This window comes from Cavia porcellus, unplaced genomic scaffold, assembly GCF_034190915.1.
Source record: "Cavia porcellus strain 051 isolate PalLab524CR breed Dunkin Hartley unplaced genomic scaffold, mCavPor4.1 scaffold_6, whole genome shotgun sequence".
In the NCBI taxonomy this organism is placed as follows: domain Eukaryota; kingdom Metazoa; phylum Chordata; class Mammalia; order Rodentia; family Caviidae; genus Cavia; species Cavia porcellus.
The window spans coordinates 65,379,569-65,401,973 of NW_026947489.1; the positions used below are offsets into that span (position 1 = coordinate 65,379,569).

The 22,405-nt window shown below is 41.0% G+C and overlaps 1 protein-coding gene, 1 long non-coding RNA gene and 2 other non-coding genes across 4 annotated transcripts in view; 2 read left to right on the forward strand and 2 right to left on the reverse strand.

Annotated features, from left to right (window-relative positions):
• The first annotated feature begins 14,203 nt into the window (after positions 1–14,203).
• Positions 14,204–14,322, forward strand: LOC134476604 (5S ribosomal RNA). The gene has a single exon (XR_010048450.1). It is a non-coding gene; the product is annotated as a 5S ribosomal RNA (ribosomal RNA).
• Positions 14,323–15,163: 841 nt separating this feature from the next.
• LOC106027662 (uncharacterized) lies at positions 15,164–19,768 on the reverse strand. Its single transcript, XR_001201231.3, has 2 exons — positions 19,564–19,768; positions 15,164–15,575 (listed from the first exon to the last, which is right to left on the reverse strand). It is a non-coding gene; the product is annotated as an uncharacterized LOC106027662 (long non-coding RNA).
• On the reverse strand, positions 15,717–15,853 carry LOC111756785 (small nucleolar RNA SNORA2/SNORA34 family). The gene has a single exon (XR_002791203.1). It is a non-coding gene; the product is annotated as a small nucleolar RNA SNORA2/SNORA34 family (small nucleolar RNA).
• Positions 19,769–19,823: 55 nt separating the features above from the next.
• Positions 19,824–22,405, forward strand: part of Appbp2 (amyloid beta precursor protein binding protein 2) — a 60,540-nt gene continuing 57,958 nt past the window's right edge. The window contains exon 1 of the mRNA XM_003469579.5: positions 19,824–20,238. Coding sequence (XP_003469627.1) covers positions 20,101–20,238 — 138 coding nt within the window. The 5' untranslated portion in view covers positions 19,824–20,100. The remainder of the gene's footprint in view (positions 20,239–22,405) is intronic.

Consider the following 22,405-nt stretch of genomic DNA (forward strand, 5'->3'; position numbering starts at 1 on the left):
CTGCCTGCTTGCAAGGGAGACGCTTATGCCGCTGAGCTAAATCCCCAGCCCCTGTTTGTGTGTTTAATAACATGTATTTGTCTAGATTGAGGATGTCGCTCAGTGGGTGAGCACTTACCTTGCATTTGTAAGATTCTGGGTTCCATCCTTAGCACCACAAAAACAAACAAAAAAACCAAGTACATAATGTATATTTAATTAAAGAAAATATGTTACTTGTGGGAGACAACTCCAGTTTCTCCACTTAAATGCAAACCAATTACTGCAACTTTGATTATGTGGAGACTGATTTCCTTATACTGACATGTAGAGAGCTGGCTATAGTATTTCCTTCTCTCTTCCACTGGCTCTAAGTATTGCAAATAAGGCCAGCCCAGGTGCTGGTGTGTAATCACTAAAGCCAACAGACAGTCTTGTTTCCTCACATAGTGTTCTCCCTACAGGACATGAGCACAGTAGGATGTTAGAGCCAGTTGACTCTGGGTATGTCAACTGGGTAAGAGCCTCAAGGTAAAGAGGCTATGATTCCCCAGGGCACAAGAGTTTGCATATCAGAAACCAAAGCTGGGGCTGGGGATTTAGCTCAGCGGAGTAAGCAAGTGCTTGCCTTGCAAGCCTGTGGCTGTGAGTTCAATCCCTGGTACCGGTAAACATACAAAAAAAAAAAAAAAAAAAAAAAAAAAAGAAAGAAAGAAAGAAAAAACAAAAAAAAAAACCAAAGCCACAGCCCTCAAAAACAATTCAGTTGCTACCTTAATTGGATTATGTAAATTGATCCTTGTGCATACCATTATCTCTTATTTACAATTTGCTGAGATGTTTTTTTCCCTTAAGTTACTCATGTAATTCCCCGCTGTCCTCACTGTCACTCATCCCTGAGCCAGCCCCCTTCTTTGCAAGATAATAAATTCTGGGAGAGGCCTAGGATCAGGGCCTTTCTCTGCACATCCTCACAGGGATTGGATTTAGGACCCTTTGGCTACCCTTAACTTGGAATATGTCTTGGTGTCTTTACTCCTGCTGTGGGTTGCACTGGGGGTGGTAGATTGGAATTAATTTGCTGGGATTCCAATAACTTCTCGATAGGATTACAAATACAACTTTTTGGATTGTAAAGAAAACTGGAAAAGGGATTACAATACTTGGACAATTGAACTCAATATTTGGGATTACAATATTACTAAAAATAATTTCACATCTTTTTTCTTGCTATTAGAAAACTTCATATTCTACAATGTACCCCAGTCAGCTGATGAAAAAAGCTCTTAGAAAAAAAAAAGGAGGAAAAAGAAAAATTCAAATTATGGCTGGCATTGGAATTTATTGCTAGCAAACATTTCCCTAATATTTAACTTAATCATCTATTCCTTTAACAAGTAGATACTGAAATTGTAGAAGAATATTAGTCAGCTTGTTTAGTGATTCTGACTTAATTTTTATAGTGCCCTGAATAGAATTATGTACTTTGTTATTAGTGTTTTTTTCTCAGTGAATCTATTTCTATTAGCACATGCTTGCAGTATGTGATGATTACATTCATTGTGGGGAGTTGGTACATGTTCATAACACATCTTAATTCTTTACTTCCCCTCCTCCTCCCACTCCCCTCTGCTGTTAGTACTGCATTTAATGTTACACATCCACATACTTTAAAGAGTAAAATAGCTCTGTAACTTCTTGTGACTGTTAACTGCGATTTGTCAACTTGACTGGATTAAGAAACAACTAGCAGATTAGTAAAGTGCGATTCTTGTGTGCCGGGATGACTGCAGTGTAGGCCAGGAACCCCAGCCTGGAAGGCTCACCCTGCTTATGGGTGGCACCAATCAGGCTTGTAGCCTGGATGCAATAAAAAGGGGAAAGCAGGAGGACTTTTTTCCCGTGTCGGAGCACCCCAGCCTGATAGAAGGGGTGCGTCTTTTGCTGCTGTTGCCTTTGGATGTCAGCCTCCAGCTGATTCAGCCTTCTACCGCAGATGCACAGTGACTGTTCGGCGAGCTTCCAGGCCTTTGATCTTGGCCTGGTCTGCATCCTTAATCCCTCTTGCTCTGTGGGTTCCACCTTCTTGGGCTGAGCAGCTTCTGATCCTGGAACTTTAGGCTCTCCATCTCTGCTCCTGTAAGCTTACCTAATACATGCCCTTGCATAAGGATAATGTACTTTTTCTCTAGAGAATCCTTGCTAATACAATTGTATTGTGTAAGATAGCAGTCAGACTCTCCATTTTCTTTTCTTTTTCTTTTTTGTCTTTTTCCTTTTTATCGGTACCGGGGATCGAACTCATGACTGCCTGCTTGCAAGGCAGGCGCTTATGCCGTTGAGCTAAATCCCCAGCCCCAGACTCTCCATTTTCTATTCCCAAACTATTTTAGATTGGACATTTTTTTCCTTAGGGGTTAGTGAAGAGTTTCCCAACAATGTTTCTGTTGAGGAATTTCATGCCTTTATAATTTTACACCTCAAATGAAATACTTTCCCAAGAGGCAACCAGTTTCTACCAGTTTAGGTGGTTCTTTTGCAATGTTCCTCCATATCTAAAGTAACATATAGCTGGGAATGGTGTTGGATGCCTGTAATCCCACCATTTGGAAAGTAGAGGCAGGAGGATTACTGTGAGTTTGAGGCTTCACAGTGACTTCAAGGCTGATCTGAACTATACAGGAAGACCCTCTCAAAAAACAAACAAACAAAAACAAACAAAGAAGCAAATAAACAAACAAAACCAAAGCTGTGTATTTTTCAAATTCAGGTACTATCTATTGTCTTTTTTTAAAGGAAGATGAATGGGATATAAAAGAATTAAGATGTGTTAGCAGTGTGTCAATGCTCCAGAATAAATGTAATCGTTATGTACTGCAAACATGTACAAATACAGACAAAAATCTGAAAAGATGTGGTTGTAACTTGTGCCATCTCCTACCATGTCACATATGCACCTTCCCAGTCCCTCCCCTTATATTTAGAGTATAATTTCAGTAGAGCAGCCAGGGGTGGTGATGCACCCCTACAATCTAGCATTCTGAAAGGCTGATGCAGGAAACTGCAAGTGGTGCCTAGCCTAGGCAATTTAGCAAGAAACAACAAAACCAAGTTTCAGTGGAGCATTTCACATTTGCCTTATTATGATTATGCGAACCATATTCTTATCAAAGCTAATATTATTATGGCTAATTTTCCTCTCACATATTGTCTTGTGGGGTTATTATCCTATCTGCTCATTTATTTGGCTTCTAATTTTTAAATTATTGATTCAACCCCAAACTTGCTCCAGTTGTACAAGTCTATTCTCAATACATTAAAAAAGTTAGTATTCTATGGGGATGAGAATGAGTACTAAGCACGTATGAGGTCCTGGGTTCAATTTCTGACACCAACAGAGATCACTGTTATTTCTTGTTTTTCAAGGAATTGGTTCATTTCATCCAGGTTATCAAGTGTGGGCTTTAAAAAGTGTTTTTAAAAAAGGTAAAGCTGGTGGCATGGCCCATGGCTGTAATTTCAAGCCTTGGGAAGCTGAGGCAGGAGGATTATAAGTTCAAGGTTGGACAATTTACTGATTTAGCAAGATCTTGTCTCAAAAAACAAACAAACAAACAAATAAAGGAATATAGTTTAATGGTAATGTCCTGGGTTGTTCCCAGTACAAAAGGGAAAAAAACATCAGTCGTCTAGGAATATAGTCTCTAAATTTATGGTCAGAAATTTCTTCCAGGGCCCTTTGGTTGCTCTGTCCACAGCAGCCCCTCTGTTTGCTGCTCTCTCCATTATAGCCATCCTGGTGGGTTACTTTACCTCTTTCATAATTTTTCTTTCTACTTGGTTTACTTCCTTGTTTTGGTGTAGGTCCCCCCCCACCCCGCCATAGCTTTCTGAAAAAGAATACACAAGAAGCAACTCTACTTCTTTTCAAAAGATATTCTGTGCCTAAAAACACTTTTACTTTACCTTTGCAACTAGTTGATAATTGGGCTGAGTATGGAACTGTAACATGGAAATAATTTTCTCTCAAAGGAATATCCTGAAATTATACTGACAAATATTTCCACAACAGTGTTGCTATTGTGAAGCTTGATGTCATTTTTATTTATTTATTTATTTTTAATTTTTTTTTTTTTGGTACTGGGCATTGAACTCACAACCTTGCGTTTGCCAAGCAGGCACTTATGCTGCTGAGCTAAACCCCTGGCCCCCTTGATGTCATTTTAAAAAGAAATATTTTTTGTCATTAGTGCACTAATTCTCTACAGTGATGAGAAATATTTTCATTACCATACTAATATTTTACTGTGATGAGAAGTATTTTCATCCATTTTGCTTGGTTCTTGGTGGGTTCTTTTTGTCTGGATTTTCATACAGCTATGTCCTGGTTTGAGGAAAATATCCCTCCATTATTTTGTTTTTTTCCTCTTTTCACTATTATCTTTCCTGGAGCTTACAATATTTTAAAACATTTTTCTTCCCAGCCTACCACATTTCTCACTTTTTAGATAGGATTTCACTGTACAGTTCAGGCTGGCCTCAAACTCACAACAATCCTCCTGCCTCAGCCTCTGGAGTCCTGGAATTACAGGTGTGCACCACCATGCCTACCACCCATCTTTTAAAGTTTTTCTTCACTCTTCTGGGAAATATCCTCAACTTTGTATTTTTGTACTCCAAAACCCTACTGAGATTTTAATATCTGTGATCAGTGTGTGTGTACGCATGTGTGTGTGTGTGTGTGTGTGTGTGTGTGTGTGTGTGTGTAGGTGCTAGAGATTGACCTCTGACACTCACTGAGCTACACCCCAGGTCCCATGATCATATTTTTAATTTCCGAGAGCTCTTTTGTTCTGTAATACAATGTAAATCTCTCCTCTTTAAACTTTGCATCTTATTCTTATTTAATAGATGAAACAGCTCTGAAGACATGAGTAATATTTTGGTTGGTTTTTTCTCCCTATCATACAGGTTTCTTCTAAGTTACTTTCCTTCTGTTTGCTTTGGCTACCCAACTTTTTATGACCTGCTTTCACCTGCTGTCTGGTGATGCTCACAGGGGCCACGTGTGGGTGCAGCCTGTTCACTGTGGTCTTCTCCATAGGGGAACCCGGGCGGGCAGGGGCCAGCTTTGCTGAGGAAGCCTTGAGGGTTCCTCCTTTAGCTCTCTTGGGCAGTCCGGACTTCCACAAGGCCTCTTCTGCTGAAAGGTACAGATCTGGTTGTCAGCTTTTCAGGAGCTGAGGCAGGAAGAAGGCTGGGCTGAGCAGAGCATCTCAGCATATATGTGTTTGGAAACATTGCAGGTGGTATACTGTTTTTGTTCTGGGAACCCTACTGCTGAACTCCAGTTTGAACTGGACTCCTTGACCTCCTGCTGACTTGAACTTGGTTCCTCCCAGACCAGACCAGACCAGACTAGAAGCTATGCTTTGCTTTCTCTAAAGAACAAATTTCTATTCCTCTGCTAGGTTACCTGACAGGATGTGGTCAGGTGGGCACAAGGTAACCTGTTATTTCCTAATCAAATCTGCAGCCTTCGCTTCTATTTTTAGCCCTACTCAAATTCCAGAAATCCTACACACCACTAGTTCTTGAGTCCTTTATGAGTTCTGAGAAACAGATCAGATTGAGCCTCTGCTTGCTCCACTGATGGAGTCTGTGTTTTCCTAAGTTTAGTAACTCAGTTAACCATTCATCCACATTTCAATTGCCAATATTTTGTTGTCTTCATGCTTTTTTTTTAAATCCTCACTGATTTATGTCATATTTTTTCCTTTTTTTTTTTTTTTTTTTATCGGTACCGGGGATCAAACTCACGACCATGCGCTTGCAAAGCTGGCACTTATGCCGCTGAGCTAAATCCCCAGCCCCTATGTCATATTTTTAAAATACCTCTTTTTGTTATAATGAAGTTTTGGCAAAGAGGGAAGTTTTTGGCAGGAAAAACTATTGTTTAAGCCAGCAACTTTTACTAGAAGTCAAGAATACCTTAAATATTGTTTTATTAAAACAAAAATACGGGGCTGGAGATATAGCTTAGTGGCACAGGACCTGCCTAGCAAATGAGAGGTTCTGAGTTCAGTTCCCAGAACTAAAAAAAATACTAACTTATCCTAAAAAAAAAAATCCAACATCTTAAATTAACCAAGGTGAATACATCAAACCTGTTCTATTTCTTCTCTAACTCATTGATGAAATCATTCAGATCTTAACAGTGTTTGGCATAGTGGCACACATTTGTAATCCCAACTACTGAGGAGGCTGAGGCAGGAGGATTACAGCTTTGTGGCCTCTGGAGGCAGCTTTAAGGAGATGGTGTGTCAACATAAAAAACAAAAAAGGGCTGGGATATGTCTCAGTGGTAGACAACTTGTTTACTGTGTGTAAGCCCTGTGCAAAGTACTAGATTCATTTCCTAGTACCATGATGAGAAAGAAAAAGATAAAGAGAAAGAAAGAAACAAAGAAACAAAGAGTGGGAGAGATAGGTAGACTTGTAAAACAGAAGATTGTTTTGTCCCCTCAAACTAGTGAAGGACTCCTCTTACACCTGTCTTCAAGTAATTTCCATGAAGTTCAATCACATGAAAGGCAAAAGGTTTCAGCTGGCACAGTGACACATTTTCAATGCCTGCCCTATGAGGCAGGAGGAGGATCATAAGTTTAAGGCTACCCTGGACTATGTAGTGACACCCTGTCTCAAACGAAAAATAAAATAAACATAATGAGACCAGTTATACCAACAATTTCTTTCCTTTTTTTTTTTTGTCTTTTTCCTTTTTATCGGTACCAGGGATCGAACTCATAACTGCCTGCTTACAAGGTAGGTGCTTATGCCGCTGAGCTAAACCTCCAGTCCCCCAACAATCTCTTAAAATTTGGGCTTTCACTTTGTCCTTGGAAAATACATTGAGAATTTTCCAAGATTATCTCTATTTTGGAAAAATATAAACTGATATTATCTATATTTTAGGTTATTACAAGAGGAACCAGTAATCTACACAGTATCAGTAAACCTCATATTTGATTATATTATGTGTGATGAAATGAACAGCTACTTTGAAGAAAAAGAGGCACTATGGTATCCATTGCTGATTCCGTATTGTCATACTGTGAAATCCAGTAATGCTATTATTCTTTGTTCAGAGTGGTTTTAGTCTGTTTTGTATTGTTTAATTTCACCATACATGAAGGTAGGGACAGCTATCTTGAAGAGAAGAAGAGACATTACTGTAGCCATTATTGATTTTCCTGTTGTCTGGTTTTGAAGGCCCGTAATGCCTTCATTACTCTGTTTTATCAGTTTTATACTATTTTGTTTTCTATGAATTCATTGTGTGTGAAGATATAGACAACTATTCAGAAGAAAACAAGAGACATTATGGTAGCCACTGTTAATCTCCTGTTGTCTTGCTTTGAAATCTGTGTCACTTACATTGTTTTCTTCTGATCTGCTTTGTTCCATCTTGTTATGTTTAGTTTTACCCTTTTTAAAATTAAATAAAAATTAGTAAGGTTAAAAAAAAAAAGACTAATGGGTGGGAAAGGCCAGGCATGGTGGCACATGCCAGTAATTCCAGCACTCAGAAGGCTGAAGCAGGAGGACTATTCTTGAGTTTGAGGCCAACCTGTGCTACATAGTGAGATCTTTGTCACACACACACACACACACACACACACACACACACAAGTATAATGGGTTGCAGGTCTGCTTGTAATGCTACTTAAGGTGGTCAGAAAAGCCATCATTTGAGCAAGACCTGAGGAAGGTGATAAAGTAAATAGTTAATGTATCTGGGATGAGAGTGCTCAAGGCAGAGTCCACAGAAGAGCCAGGTGACCACTGGGGCTAGAGCACAGTGGAGGAGAGTACTAGGAAGTGAGCTTACAGAGGCGAGGTGGGGTGGGAATTTCAGACTGTGTGGTGCCCTGTCGGTCCCTTGAAGGACTTTTGTGTTTATTGAGTAAAATGGGGAAGCCATTGCAATACTTTAAACAGAGGAAGGAAAGGATGAATGCAGTGAGACCACTTTACGAGGCAATTCCAGTTGTCCTGAGAGAGACAGTGGTGGCCTGGACCAAAGTGGTACCAACAGAGGCAACAGGAAGTGTGGCTCGTACACGTTCACATAGGTAACACATCCATCATCTATGCGTATTTTGACGGTAAAGCCAACAAGATGTACTGGTCAATAGAATGTTGAGTGTGAGAAAGACTGGAATTGAAGATGATATCATATGAATTCTGATAGCTTTTCCATATCCCAAAGGTAAAAAGAAACCTAGAGCTTTCCATGTTTTCTCTTCCCCAACAGGAGGTGTAAAATGACAATGGGTCCGTGTTTCTGTCCTGAGGGAAAAGGATGGTGATCCTACAGTGTTACACCTGGCTCTCTGGAAAGCTGATTTACTGGTCAATGAGATTTGCTGGCTGAGCACTAACTGATTTTAGTCAACCACAACAAACAAGGGGAGAAATGAAGTAAAAAGTAGCAATAAACTGGTGTTGTGGTGCAGGAATGTAATCCCAGCTATCTGGGAGGCGAGGGAGGACAGCAAATTCAAGCCCAGCCTGAGCTATACAGCAAGACCCTAAGGAGGTAGCTGCATGGATTCAGTCCCCAGTACTGCATATGTAAACAGTAAGGTCAGGTGTCAGGCTGCATCAGTGTAAACCCTTAAGCTCCAAGCACCTCCCTTCCTTTCCTGTTTTGATGGGGTTTTAGCTTGCAGGTCTGCCCCACATCTACCCACCACAATGCGGGCAAAGCTGGTTAGCAGAATGCTGCAGCCTTGAGATGGGAGATCTAAGTGTAGGGGAAATGGAACAGCTCAGTTTTTGTATATTCTTAGAGCTGGGGATTAAACCTAGGCAGGCTAGGCACACACACTATCACTGAGCCACACCTCCACCCCTCAAGAGTTTTGAGGAAATGCAAATCAGCTATCAACAGAGACTTCTTTTTCTCCTTGAGGAAGTTCTGTAGCAAAATGAATTACTATAAAAAGCTAATATATATATATAAAAGAAACAGTGGTGGGCAAGGAAATGGGCAACAGTTACAATTGCATAAATAGCTGTCCATAGTGATTTTAAAGTTTCAGCAAAGAGCCTTAATATAGAAGAGACATAATAAGAAAAGTTAACGATCTTGAACTAAATCACAACACAAATGGAAGAGAAGTATAAAGCAAGGAAAAAAGAAAATCTCACTAAAAATATTCTCTGGAATAAAATTATAGATTATTTTCCTGAATTCTAGAGTTTGAACCCAGGGGACCCATACCATGGAGCTATACCCCCAGCCCTTTTTAAAATTTTTGAGACAGTCTTGCTAAATTTCTTATGCTGGCCTTGCGGTTACAGTTCTCAGTTGGGTATAGCTATACCTGTAATCTTAGCATTGGGAAGCTGAGGCAGGAGGACTGCCGAGGGTTCGAGGTCAATCTGGGCTACATGTTGAGCTCAAGCCTGCCTGAACAACATATTGAGACCCTGTCTCAAAAACAACAACAACAACAAACAAACAAGACCCCTTATACTTCTCTCTGACCTCAGTCTCCTAGGTATTATTTTTTAATGGCCATTAAAAAATACTGGTTTAGGCAGGTGTGGTGGTGCATACCTGTAACCTCAGAGCTTGGGAGGCTGAGGCAGGAGGATCACTGTGAGTTTGAGACCAGCCTGAGCTACAAAGTGAGCTCAAGATCAGCCTGAACTGCATAGTGAGACCCTGTCTCAAAAAGACAAATAAATAAATAAATAAAATAAAAATACTGGCTCACAGAAAAAGCATAAGTGTGTTAACGTTCACCACTCCTATTCAATACTGTACTTCAAACTTTAGCCAGTGCAAACAGGCAAGAGAAAAAAAAGGGATACGTGTAGGAAAGGAAGAAGTTAAAAGTATTCTTCGTCACAGATGACATGATCCTTTACCTAAAAGACCTTCAAAACTGTACCAAAGACTCTTCGAACTAATAAACAAATTCAGTAAAATAACAGGATTCAAAAATATCACATAAAAATCAATGATATCCCCATAAACCAACAATAAGACCACTGAGAGAAAAATTAGGAAAACAATCCTATTCAACATAACTTCAAAAAATTAAATACTTCAAAATTAACCTAACCAAGGAAGCAAAAGACTTCTATCACAAAAATTATAGTACTCTGAAAAAGCAGATCAAAGAGAACAGCAGAAAATGAAAAGACATCACCTGTTCCTGCATAGGCAGAAGCAACACTGTCAAAATGACCATTTATTACCAAAATGAATATATAAATTTAATGTAATCTCAATCAAAATATGAATAGCATTCTTCACAGAACTAGAAAAAATTATCCTAAATTTATTCAGAATCAGAAGAGATCCAGAATAACAAAAGGAATCCTGGGCAACAAGAGCAAAGCAAGCAGCATTGTAATCCTGGCCTTCAAGTTATATTACAAAGCTATAGTAATAAAAATAATGTGATACTGGAATAAAAACCACACAGGTAGATGAATGGAACGGAATAGAGGAGGCTAAGACAACAGAGGATGAGAGCACACTCCTCCATCTGGTCTTGACAGGGGCCAAAAACAAGCGGAAGAAAAAAATAGCCTGCTTAACAATGGTGCTGGTTATCCACATGCAGAAGACTGAATCTAGGCCCATCTCTCTCATACTGTACTACAATAAAATCCAAATGGCCAAAGACCTAGATTAGTAAAGCATAAACAATGTGCTTGGATACATAGAAAACATTCTGTGTTCTGAGCAACTCTTGGGTTGCTTGTATTAGTCACCTTTCCATTGATAGGACAAAATACCTGACACCCACAGCTTAAAGGAGGAGAAGTTTGTTTGGTGCATAGTTTCAGGCCATGGCTGGCTGGCTGGCTGCAAGGCACAAACATCAGGGTGGAAGTGCGCAGTGGAAGACAATGGCTCACTTCATGGCAGCTAGGAAGCAGAGGGAAAGAGCCAGAGAGGAAACGGCCAGGCAACTGATGTGGTTGCAAAAGCCACACACAGGTCCCATTCCTGCAGCGAGGCCTGCCTTCTGATGGCCATTCAGCTCTGAACTCATCAGGGGTTAACCCACTGGGGAGGCTGGTGCCCTCACAATCCAGTCACCCCTCCAAGAGTCTCTTACAAGCTGACAGTCAAGATTAACCAGCACAGTTGCTCAAGGCAATTCAGAGGTGCTGGTTGCCCCCAGATAGTGAAGGGAGGCATTCCACTACTCCCACACACCCACTGCAGGCCCTCTGAGGTTGCTCATCGCCCAGATCCTGGGGTGGGGGGTAGTGGGGAACCTGTGATGCCTGAGGCTCATTAGCAGGGAGGAGCAGACAGCTGCTTCCATTTCAGCTTCTCACTGCCTTTCTGGGCTCTTCCTATCAAAGTAGCACTGACATCTTCAGCTTCCGTAAATACTTTCCCCTCTACCCTTACTCTGAGGTCCGTGGAGGTGGAAGTGCTGAGGACAAGCATGAAGGGCGCCTCCTCCATAATCAGATTCCTACCTTTCCTTTCCACGGAGAATAGCACATCTACAGAGCAGGGAAGCTCTGGGCACCAAGTGGGTCCCAGATCTACTCTGTTGTCTGTGCATATGAGCTCGCTCTTCTTCCCTTCAGAGCTGACTTTTAAAATGCAGAAACAAAGAAAAGCCTCCTTGTTTCTCTTTTTCTCTCACTTTCAACAAATGACCATGGAACCACATGAGCTCTTGCCTCTATGGGTGGAGGAAGGGCTGCAGATTAATACCAGTTCACACTTCAAAACCAGCATCTCACCACATAAGCGAGCTGTGGAAATATTCTATGTATGTTTACTTGAGCATGGGAGGAAACAACTATAATTCAGTAGGAATCTGCATGTTTTAAAGCATTAAAATGTTTACCTAAAGATTTTTCCAACATATGAGACTTGTAAATTTTTTATATTTAGTATAATTTTCTTATTGGACTAGCTCATCACTCTACCGTGAATTTTTGTGATATAAAAATATTTTAATACCACTTTATTCCCATCAGGATGGCTACTACATTTTTATATTAATGTGAGGGGATAGCATATATATATATATATATATGTTTGTTGAGCCATAATCTTGCTATTTAATTAAATTTAGGCTGACCTGGAACTCATTATATAGCCCAGGCTGGCCTCAAACTTGAAACAATACTCCTGCTTCAGCCTCCTGAGTGCTAGGACTAGAAGAGTATGCCACCACGCCTAGCAACTATATTTCTATTTTTAAAATTAATTTTATTGGTACTTTTTTTTTTTGTACTGGGGATCGAACTCACGACTTTGTGCTTGCCAGGTAGGTAGGTGCTTATGCCGCTGAGCTAAATCCCTGGCCCCTAACTGGTACTTTTAATATACATGATCACATTCATCATAGGGAATTTGTACCTATACAGATCTTCTTTTTCCATATATAGTTTTTTTTTCCCTGTTTTGTCTTTTTTTGGGGGGGGTATCAGGGATTAAATCTACAACCTTGCACTTGTCAGACAGGTGCTTATGCTGCTGAGCTAAACCCCCAACCCTCTGTCTTTTTGAGACAGAATTTCACTATGTAGTTCGGCTACCTCTAAACTCACTTTGTAGCCCAGACTGACCTGGGACCCTAAGTGATCCTCTTGTCTCAGCCTCCTGAGTGCTGGTGTTACAAGCGTGTGTCAACACACCCAGATCCCTTTGTATTTTTAAAAGTGGAAAATAACAAGCATCAGCCAGAACATGGAGAAACTGGAACTTACATTGTGGGAATGTAAATGGGGCAGATGCTATGGAAAATAGTTTGGCAGTTGCTCAAAAAGTTAAACATAGAATTACCATATGGTACAGCAATTTTAATTCTGGGTATATTCCCAAAAGAATTGAACATAGGGATGCAGAGATATTATACACTTAAGGTTAAGTTATTCACATTTGCTAAAAAGTAAGAACAGCCCAGATGTTCACCAACAGATGAAGGGATAAACAAAATGTGGTATGTACATATACTGGAATATTATTAGGCCTTAAAAAGGAATGCAAGTCACATGCTATATGGATGAATCCTGAAATAAAAGTAAGCCAGACACTAAAGGACAAATATTATATTTATTCTACAATATTATTTACCTAGTTCAGGCATAATCCAAGCAGCCAGGGCCTGGGCGTGGATAGGAGAATGGATTACTGTTTGTTTTGAGACAGGGTCTCTCTATGTAGTTCAGGCTCGCCTTAAACTCACTGGGTAGCCTAGGCTGTCCCTACTCGTGACAGTTCTGTCCCAGCCTCCCAAGTAGATCACACGTTTGCCATTCCTAGAGGGGAGTTACTACTTAGTAGGCACAGATTTTTTTGAGGGTGAAAACTTTCGGAAATGGATATTTATGGCTGTACAGCATTGCGTACTTAATAGCAACAAACTGTACATTTAAAAATGTTTTACATAGGAGTGGGGAGGGTAGTTCAATGACAGAGCATGTATAAGGCCCTGGGTTTGATCTCTAGCACTGGGGAGGAAAAAAAGTAAAATTTATATTACAGATACCATAATTTTTTTATAAAAGAAAATATAGGCTGAACATGGTGGCACACTCCTGTAATCCCAGCACTCAGGAGGCTGAGGCAGGAGACTCATTGTGAATTTGAGGCCAGCTTGGGCTACATAGTGAGTTCAAGGTTAGCCTGGACTACATAGGAAGACTTTATCTCAAAAAAATAAAGTCAGTCAGCTGGGCGTGGTGGCTCATGCCTGTAATCCCAGCACTCGGAAGGCTGAGGCAGGAGGATTGTTGTGAGTTCCAGACCAGCCTGGGCTACAAAGTGAGCTCAAGGCCAATCTGAACTGCATAGCAAGACCCTGGCTCAAAAAAAAAAAAGTCAGTCATGGTGACACATGCTTGTAATCCCAGCACATGGGAGGCTGAGATAAGAGGACTGTTCTGAGTTTGGGGCCAGCCTTGTCTCGGAAAAAAAAAAAATTAAAATGTTTTTCCCGGGACTGGGGATTTAACTCAGTGGTATAAGCACCTGCCTGGCAAGTGTGAGGTTGCAAGTTTGATCCCCGGTACCAAAAAAAAATTTTTTTCCCTAAATATGTTTATAAAACTTTTCAGTGTGTGTGTACAAAAGTGGGGACTGAAGTAGCACCTTTGCACTGAACTACATTTCTACCTTATTTTTTGAGATAGTCTTGCTAAAGTGCTAAAAAGCATAGACTTGGTCTACGGCCATACCACCCTGAACGCGCCCGATCTCGTCTGATCTCGGAAGCTAAGCAGGGTCGGGCCTGGTTAGTACTTGGATGGGAGACCGCCTGGGAATACCGGGTGCTGTAGGCTTTAAAAAAAAAAAAAAAAAAGCATAGACTTGGCTCAAACTTGTAATTCTCTGCCTCAGTTGTTGGTTTTTGGTACAGTTCAGAAACAGAGATAAGAAAAGCCTTTATTGCTGCGAGAACCCTTAAATGAGAAAGCCAGGGAGTGGCTTTTAACGGGACTGGAATGGGGTAGAGACTATGTGAGTAGATAGCTTACCGTGTCAGGAAAAGATTAGAGGACCTTTGGTGAGCCCGTGAAAGGCCAGAGGGACCAGAAGAACATGGAAGTTTATGTAGGAGAGATATATTATTTTTGGGAAGTTCAGCACCACGCTGGGCAGGCACTATATTGAGCCTGGCAGATTCCCATCCGAGTGAAACCCATCATCAGCCTCCTCCAGTATTGGGCCAGCAGGCATCCAGATTAAAACTTTTGGCTTTAAAGGAGGTAGATACTTTGCGATGCAGAAAACAGTGTGATTTATCTCCTTTGAAGTAAGACAGGAGCAGTTTTTTTCTTCTTCTCAGAATTGGGGTTTGAACCCAGGGCCTGTGGATTAAGCCACCACCCCAGTCTTTAATTTTTATCTTGAGACACTAGATATTTTTATTTTGGGCCTGAGTTGCTAAATTGCACAGGATAGGTTTGATATTATGATCCTCCAGCCGCAGGCTTCTACAGTGGTGGGATTACAAACCTGTGCCACCAGGTTTAACCATCTTTTAAGTTAAAAACCTGTATTATTTAAATAAAATGTTTAGCAGGGGGTTGGAGGATAAGGATAATGGTATTCCATTTAGATGGTGCAACAGTTATGATTATTAAATACTATATTGCATTGCTTAGAATAACCTCATTCCAATTTTCTATTGTTTTGAAAATGTTGTAACTCTTTTATTATTTTAAAGAAAGTAAGATAAAATGAAACAAAACAATGGGAACAACATTGGATTTCAAAAACAAGACCAGGAAATCAAGCATAATTGTTGTAATGCACATTGTTATCCTCTAGATGCTCAGACCACCACACACTGATACACAGTCAATCAAATGGCACAGTAAACCATATTAGTACTAAATTGTCTTTTCACTTCAGTTGCCATCATTTCTGAGATTTCAGGTGTGTGACTTCTAATTGCTTTTGTGTCTGTCTTCTGGACTTGTTCTGGGTGGGCTGGAGGTCTGAGATTGTACTTTGCTTCTTCGTCTTGACATTTTCCTGTGTACCTCCGAATCAGCCGGTTGCTGGGTCCTGAGTGTTTCCTGCATCTGTCCTGCACAGTGCAGAGGATTAGCATAAGCACCTAGGCTCCTCTAATCTGAGTTCCTGGAGTGGCAGAGGGTAAGAAGGGGGGGTGGGACCACAGGGGTGTGGCTTTGTAGCCCAGCCTGAGATGGATGGCTACTACTAGGCATGCTGTTTCTTTCTAATGAATTAACTCTTACATTTCTAAAGTTCTGAAGTGGCCAACAGACCACAGAAAGATACCACTGTAAGGTCCTGCTTGAAACCAACAGCTTTAGAAAACTGCTAGCCTTGATTCAGGGCCATTGTAATTCTTCCTTGTCAGAAATAAAGCGCTACAAATTTGATTCACAACTTTCAATGTTATATATATTTCAGTAAGTAACAAATTTTCCCTAAAATTTCACTAGTTATGAGGAAAAGGTGAAAATGAAAATGAATCCACTTGTAATTCTTCAAATAAATGTGTTCCCGTGTTAGTTTCTGGTGAACTTCACTGCAAGTAAAAATATTTTGGGAACTGACCTATATTGGAACTGCAAACCAAGTCTTTTATCTTTTCCTTGGTAATCAAATGCAATATTTTATGCAAGCCTTATCATGTTTCTTGCATTGAATTGTTACTATTGATTACACGTTTATCTTTCAAAAAAACCCAAGTTCTTTTTTTGGTCTTTTTGGTCTATGCAGTTCAGGCTTTAAGCTCACTTTGTAGCCCAGGCTGGTCTTGAACTCGCAACAATCGTCTTGCCTCAGCCTCCCAAGTGCTGGGATTACAGGTGTGAGCCACCACGCCAGGCTAAAACCCAAATTCTTAATCCTTTATTCCACACACTGGATCAGCAAGGACATCACAAATTAAAAGTACTCTGTCCTTTTATACTAATTACTTCATATTGTTAGGTAAGTAGAATGTTCCAAACAGGCAGGGAAAATTCCAAGTGGGCTTCCTCAAAATAAAGATGGCCAAAGATAGGCTACCATTCCTTAGGGGAAAATGGGAGTGGTGTATATGTCAATGAAGAGAATAGTGGTCCTGACAGAAAGCACCTAGCAGGCAGCTATCTTAACAGGATGTGATGTCTAAGACAGTAACTATATACTTGAGGGAGAAATCTCTTTTGAGCTTTTTGCAGATGTAAATGATCAGAGATGAGAATTAGGTCATATTTCCTATTTGCATTGTTTCACCAGGTGACCAGGACTTGTTGACAAATATTTTCTTTGACTTTTGGTGGCAGCAAGTTCTATGGGTCATTATCAAATTACCCAGTCATTTTGCGTATGTGATATTCAGTGTGGTAGGTATTCCTTGAAGGCCTCATTTATGAGAACACATATTATCTAAATGGCTGCAGTGTGTAGTTGATGGGAGTTAAATACGGTCTGCAGATTTAGGCTTGAAAGGCTCTGAAAAAGGCTTTGTATTTATAATGGGACAAAAATCATTGTCTCCAGTTTGATAATCTGGCTAGTTTTTGTTGTTGTTACTGGGTTGTGTGTGTGTCTCTGTGTGTGTGGGTGTGTATGTGTGGAATTCAGGGCCTTTACATTGAGGTACATCTCCCATCTCTACCCCATTTTTAAAAATTTTGAGGGTCTTGCTAAAGTGCTAAATGGCCCAGATTGGGCTCAGAGTTGCAGTCTTTCTGCTACATCCTTCCAGAGTGCAAAAATTACAGGGGTAGAGCAGCTCTCCCTGCTCATTCTTATAAACAGTGTAATGGAGCCACTGGTAGAAAGTTAGGAGAAGTCCAGCACAGCCCATGAATTGTGTCATTTTCTTAAACGAAGTCACATGTTTAACAACACAGAACCTTGAGAAAGAGCTGCATTGTGGAATAAATTGCAGCTGTCTTGGTGTGTCCTTTTCTTGGTCAGAGGCAATGACACTTTCCAGTCACTCATCATGTATTACTAAATTTGTTCATACCTTTAATATAGGAAATTGGAGATCTTGGCCAGGTCCCCAATAGCCTGACACAATTTCACCTGTTTAAAGCACTGGAATCAAGGTCCTGATTCTGCACAAGTGTCTGAAAACATCCGTACTTAAATTTAGGGGATTCGCAGATTCCTGAAATATGGTTGCCAGATCAAATATGGGTGTCCCTTTAAAAATAATCTCATTGAGCATAGTGGCACATGCCTAGAACCTCAGCACTTGGGAAACTGAGGAAGGATGGCAATAAGTTCAAGGCCAGCTGGGCAAGATAAGGAATCCAAGGCCGGCATGAATTACATGGTAAGACTGATGGAAACCACTATGAAGTAGCTCTGAGCAGGATTTACAATTAACCAACTGGTTTTGTGTGTTTACTTGTGAGTCTGTCCAAAGCCTAGACCCCCTGTCTAGAGATGGGCAGCAGACTCATAGCACGTGAAACTCTATGGGTCACTGGTTCCAGCTGAGACCTGTCGAGGCCTCTGATGGCATGACGCCTCAAAGGACAGGATAAGCTCACCTGCCTGACTCCCACCCTAATTAACTAAACACTGTAGGTGCAGGCATCTACTTCCTGTAGTTAAAATCAATCTAGGGGCTGGAGATTTAGCTCAGCGGCATGAGTGCCTGCCTTGCAAGCAGGCAGTCGTGAGTTCGATCCCCGGTACTGATAAAAAAGAAGAAGACAAAAAAAAAAAAAAAAAAAAGAAAGAAAATCAAATAAGTATGAGCTGCCCAGATAAGTTCCTTGTCTAAGTCCACAGAGAATCTCAAGTTCTGCTAGAGGGTTTGATCCTGCTGGAGCCCTAAAATCATATCACTTGTCTCATTTATATAAGCCTTCACCATCCACTTGTTTGGGACATTGCGGGCCTGATCAGTCCATGATATGAAACCCTATCTCCAAAAACAAAACAAAAACCCCCTAAATTTCAGGTAAACCATTGTTTTTTTATGGAGGGCTGGGGATTTAGCTCAGTGGCACAAGTGCTTGCCTGGCAAGTGTGGGGTCGTAAATCCAATCCCCAGTTAAAAAAAAAAAATACAGATTACTTTTTATGGTACTACCCAGAGGTGCACTCAGGTGGTGGTGCACTACTGTATTTCTATCACTCTGGGCAATTTAGTAAGACCTTGTCTTCAAGTAAAAGATAAAAAGGTCTGGGGATGTACTCAGTAATAGAACATCCCTAGGCTTGATCCCCAGTACCCCCACAAATAAGCAAATAAGTTATTGTTTATCTGAAAACATAATCAGGTATTCTTGCTGAATATGTTTTCTTGCTAAATTCAGCAACCCCATGTCTAGATCAACCACGAGTTTTCTAGGTTTATGGATTACACAGTAAGAACTGAAGACAAGGTGTATTTCTTTTTCCTTTTTTAAAGAGTTATTCAACCAATTAACAATGAAATACCAAGGCAAAAGGCAAACTGAAAGAACTCCTTCCAATTCCCTAAATTGGAACATCAATTTAAACATCAGGATATTATTGTTGTTGTCTTCGAGACTTACATTGCAATAGAGTGACTACGAGATTGACATGTCACGGTCAATTACGACTGTAATTTCCTTGTCAGATTCCTAGAACTATGTTGCACTAAGTTCTTGAAAACACACTTAGAAAATTTAGCCACCTAAATCATATTAGTTCAGACTGATGAAGACAAGAGCTGAAACAAGTACTGTACTCCCAACTATTCCACAAACCCTTGAAGCTGGGACTGTAGCCATGGGAGAAAACTGAAATCTTCATTTCTACCGTTAAATCCTAATACAGCCGCATTTACTGTTTGTAACTTTACCCCTAGTGTTTGTAATCAGGCTAAACTGTCTATCGAATTTCTTCTTAGAGCAAATATGTTTCTTCTTTAGGCAAATAAAATTTGCCTCTAAATTGCAACAGTGCAAAGAAAAAGCAAGTTTTCCTTCCATTGTGGCCTCTAATTCCTGGACTGCGGGCCACCGAGTCTACAAAAGGATTCCCAGAGTTACACTAACCCCCTGACTGCACTTTTTAGCGTGTGGTTAACTGTGCACTTCTGTCGGGGGGAGGATCCAAAGTTTTACCTGAAGCTCAAGAATCGTTATGAAATCCCATCGCAGGACGTACAGAAGAACTCCAGTAACTCAGAATCGAGGGCCGAAACCCTGTAATAACTTCACCCAAGACCCGGGCGCAGTACAGAAAAGTACGACCCGAGTGGGAGGAATCGTGGTGCTGCTTCCCAAATTTTCCGCCTGCCGCATTCCTTCCCTCCAACGCGTCGGCGTGCGTTGACGTCATGACGCCACACACGCAGCCCCGCCCCTGCAGAGCTTGGTGCTGGGACGGAACTTGGGCTCCTCTCAAACCCGGAATGTGAGGCTTTGGCTCAGCTAGCCGCTTCTGCCTGCTACTCCCTGTCCCCCTGTTGACCCCGGCCTGCGTCCACCGTCCCCCGGCCTCGTCCCCGGAAAGCCAGGGCGGTCGTGCCCTCCGCCGTGGACCCGCGTGGCTGCCGCCGCCCCTCCGAATCCTCCGGGGCCGCAGAGGAGTTCGCTACGGAGGGAGGAGGGGGCCTTCGGGAGGCGGAGGAGGAGGAGGCGGAGGAGGAGGGAAGGAAGATGGCGGCCGTGGAGCTAGAGTGGATCCCAGAGACTCTCTACAACACCGCCATCTCCGCTGTCGTGGACAACTACATCCGCTCCCGCCGAGACATCCGCTCCTTGCCCGAGAACATCCAGTTCGATGTTTACTACAAGGTATAGACCGTAGCCTGCTCGCCGCTCTTCTGCCGCAACCCTAGGGGCCGCACCCCCTTCCACGTCTGCGAACCCCGCGTTTAACCCCTCACCCCTTGTAGTAGGCTCGCCTTTGCGATGTCTGGCGCGGCGTCCTTGTTACCAGTACAGCACCACCAGATTGCCACATCCTCTGTCTCCCAGGCTTTGGGGCCTGATGGTCTTCCTGATCAGTCTTGCTCTTTTTTGGTGTTCCTTTCTGCAGTGGCCCCTTGGCTAGGCCTTTTGCGTGGACTTCCTCTATTGCGTTCCTGTCCCACCCGGTCTGTCCCTTCAGTATCTTTGGGATATTTTCCGCCCTCTTCTCCCAATTAGGGGTCAGCATCAGCTAGACTTTTTGCTCTTCTCGTCCCCCCACCCCTTCCTACTTTCTCATCTGGTTGCCCTCTTTACTGTTTTAGTTTTAATATATCTTTGTTTCCTTCGTTGCTCCTTTCTGTTCTCAATCTGAAGGGAGTTAGGGATTATTGGAAGTGATCTGTGTGCTTTATTAGCAAATCTTTAAAGCTTTGTGGTCTTTTTTTGTTGTTGTTCACACTTGGTGTCGAATTGGGGATTTCATTAATGTGAGAATGTTGACCCACTCTTTCAAAAGGAAAAGATGACATTTCCTGGAAAAAAAAACTCGAAATTTAAATCATGTCCATGTATTTGAAAGTTGCAATCTTGCAGCATTCCTAAATCGCTGCCCCTCAAAAAATCTGAACAAAAGTCTTCTACTCGCTCCTTGGAGTTTCAAGGGTAAGTGACCTTAGAGAGGGACAATTTTTGCAGTATTCTTGAGAGGGGGGAGAGCTTTAAGGACTGAATTGGGAGTCTCCCTGTTTCTCTCCCCTTCTACATTTGCATGTGAATATTGGATTTATTATTTTGCCCTTCTTGTATCTGCGTGGATAACCCTTCTCTCCAGTAGCCACCCTTGCAAAATGTGACCAAGAGGAGGATTTGTATCTTTTAGATCTTAAAATATTTCCTCTTGATTTGCAAGTTGGCTGAAACGGTGTAAACTGATATTTAACAGATGTGTATATTCTAATATATATGTGGTTTTTATGGCACTTGTTTTGTTAGGAAGATTGTCTGCTTTCTTCCCCCTCTGAATATCTTCAGAATTAGCAGCTGGCATTACTGCATTTTATTAAATCCAGCTGCTTTGCACCAATTCTAACAGTTACAATATTTTTCCTCTACATATTTGAGGAAGATTCATTTTCAATATGTATATTTTTATTATGATTCTTGAATTTAGAGAAAAACTTCTCTCTATTCCAAATCCCACTGATAAGAGTTTTCTGTGTAGCTAAGGAAAGTTTTTTGGTTTTTTTTTTTTTTTTCTTTTCTTTTTTTTTTGGTACCTAGGATCGAATGGAAACTTTGTGTATTTAAAACAAATTAAATTTGTCTTTTTTAACCTGGGAAACCACAATTTTGTGTGTGCTATCTCTTGTTCATTTTATGAAAATGTATGTAATCTGATAGGCTTTTTAGAGGGAATCGCTGAGAATTTCATCTATCAAAGTACTTTTACTGCTTGAATTCCCTCAAAATATTTGGCTGTCTTCTAGTAACTTTCACTTCTATTTGAATCTTTTCCTTTGAAGATTATAAGTGAGTATGAACAGATGGTACTTTTGTCACACTTTCTGTCTCACAGTTCACAAAATTTTAATATTTCTTCATTTTGGTGCATTTTTACTCCTTAATATCAGCACTGTGCTAAGATGAACAAAGAGTGTTTGATATATGCCTAGAACTGTCTTAAGTGTTTTTACTTATATTATCTTGTGTAAGCCTCACAGTTAAACTGTGGAGTGTAGCCCTGTTCTATATGTGATAATGTCAAGTAATGTAGTCAAAGTTCCAAACCTATTACTTAGTTCCTGAGTATCTTGGGGGTTTTTTGCTTAGAAAGATTTTGTATCTTGAGGTAGTAGATTATTTTATTTATTTGTTAAGGTAAGATCTCACTATTAGTGCAGGCTGGCCTTGAACTCACTTATGTAGCTCAGGGTGGCCACAAACGATCCCCCTGTCTCAACCTCCTGAATGCTGGAATCACCACACTCAGCTGTAGGGTGTGTGTGTGTAAGCGATAGTAGATTATTTTAATGAAAGACATTATACAACT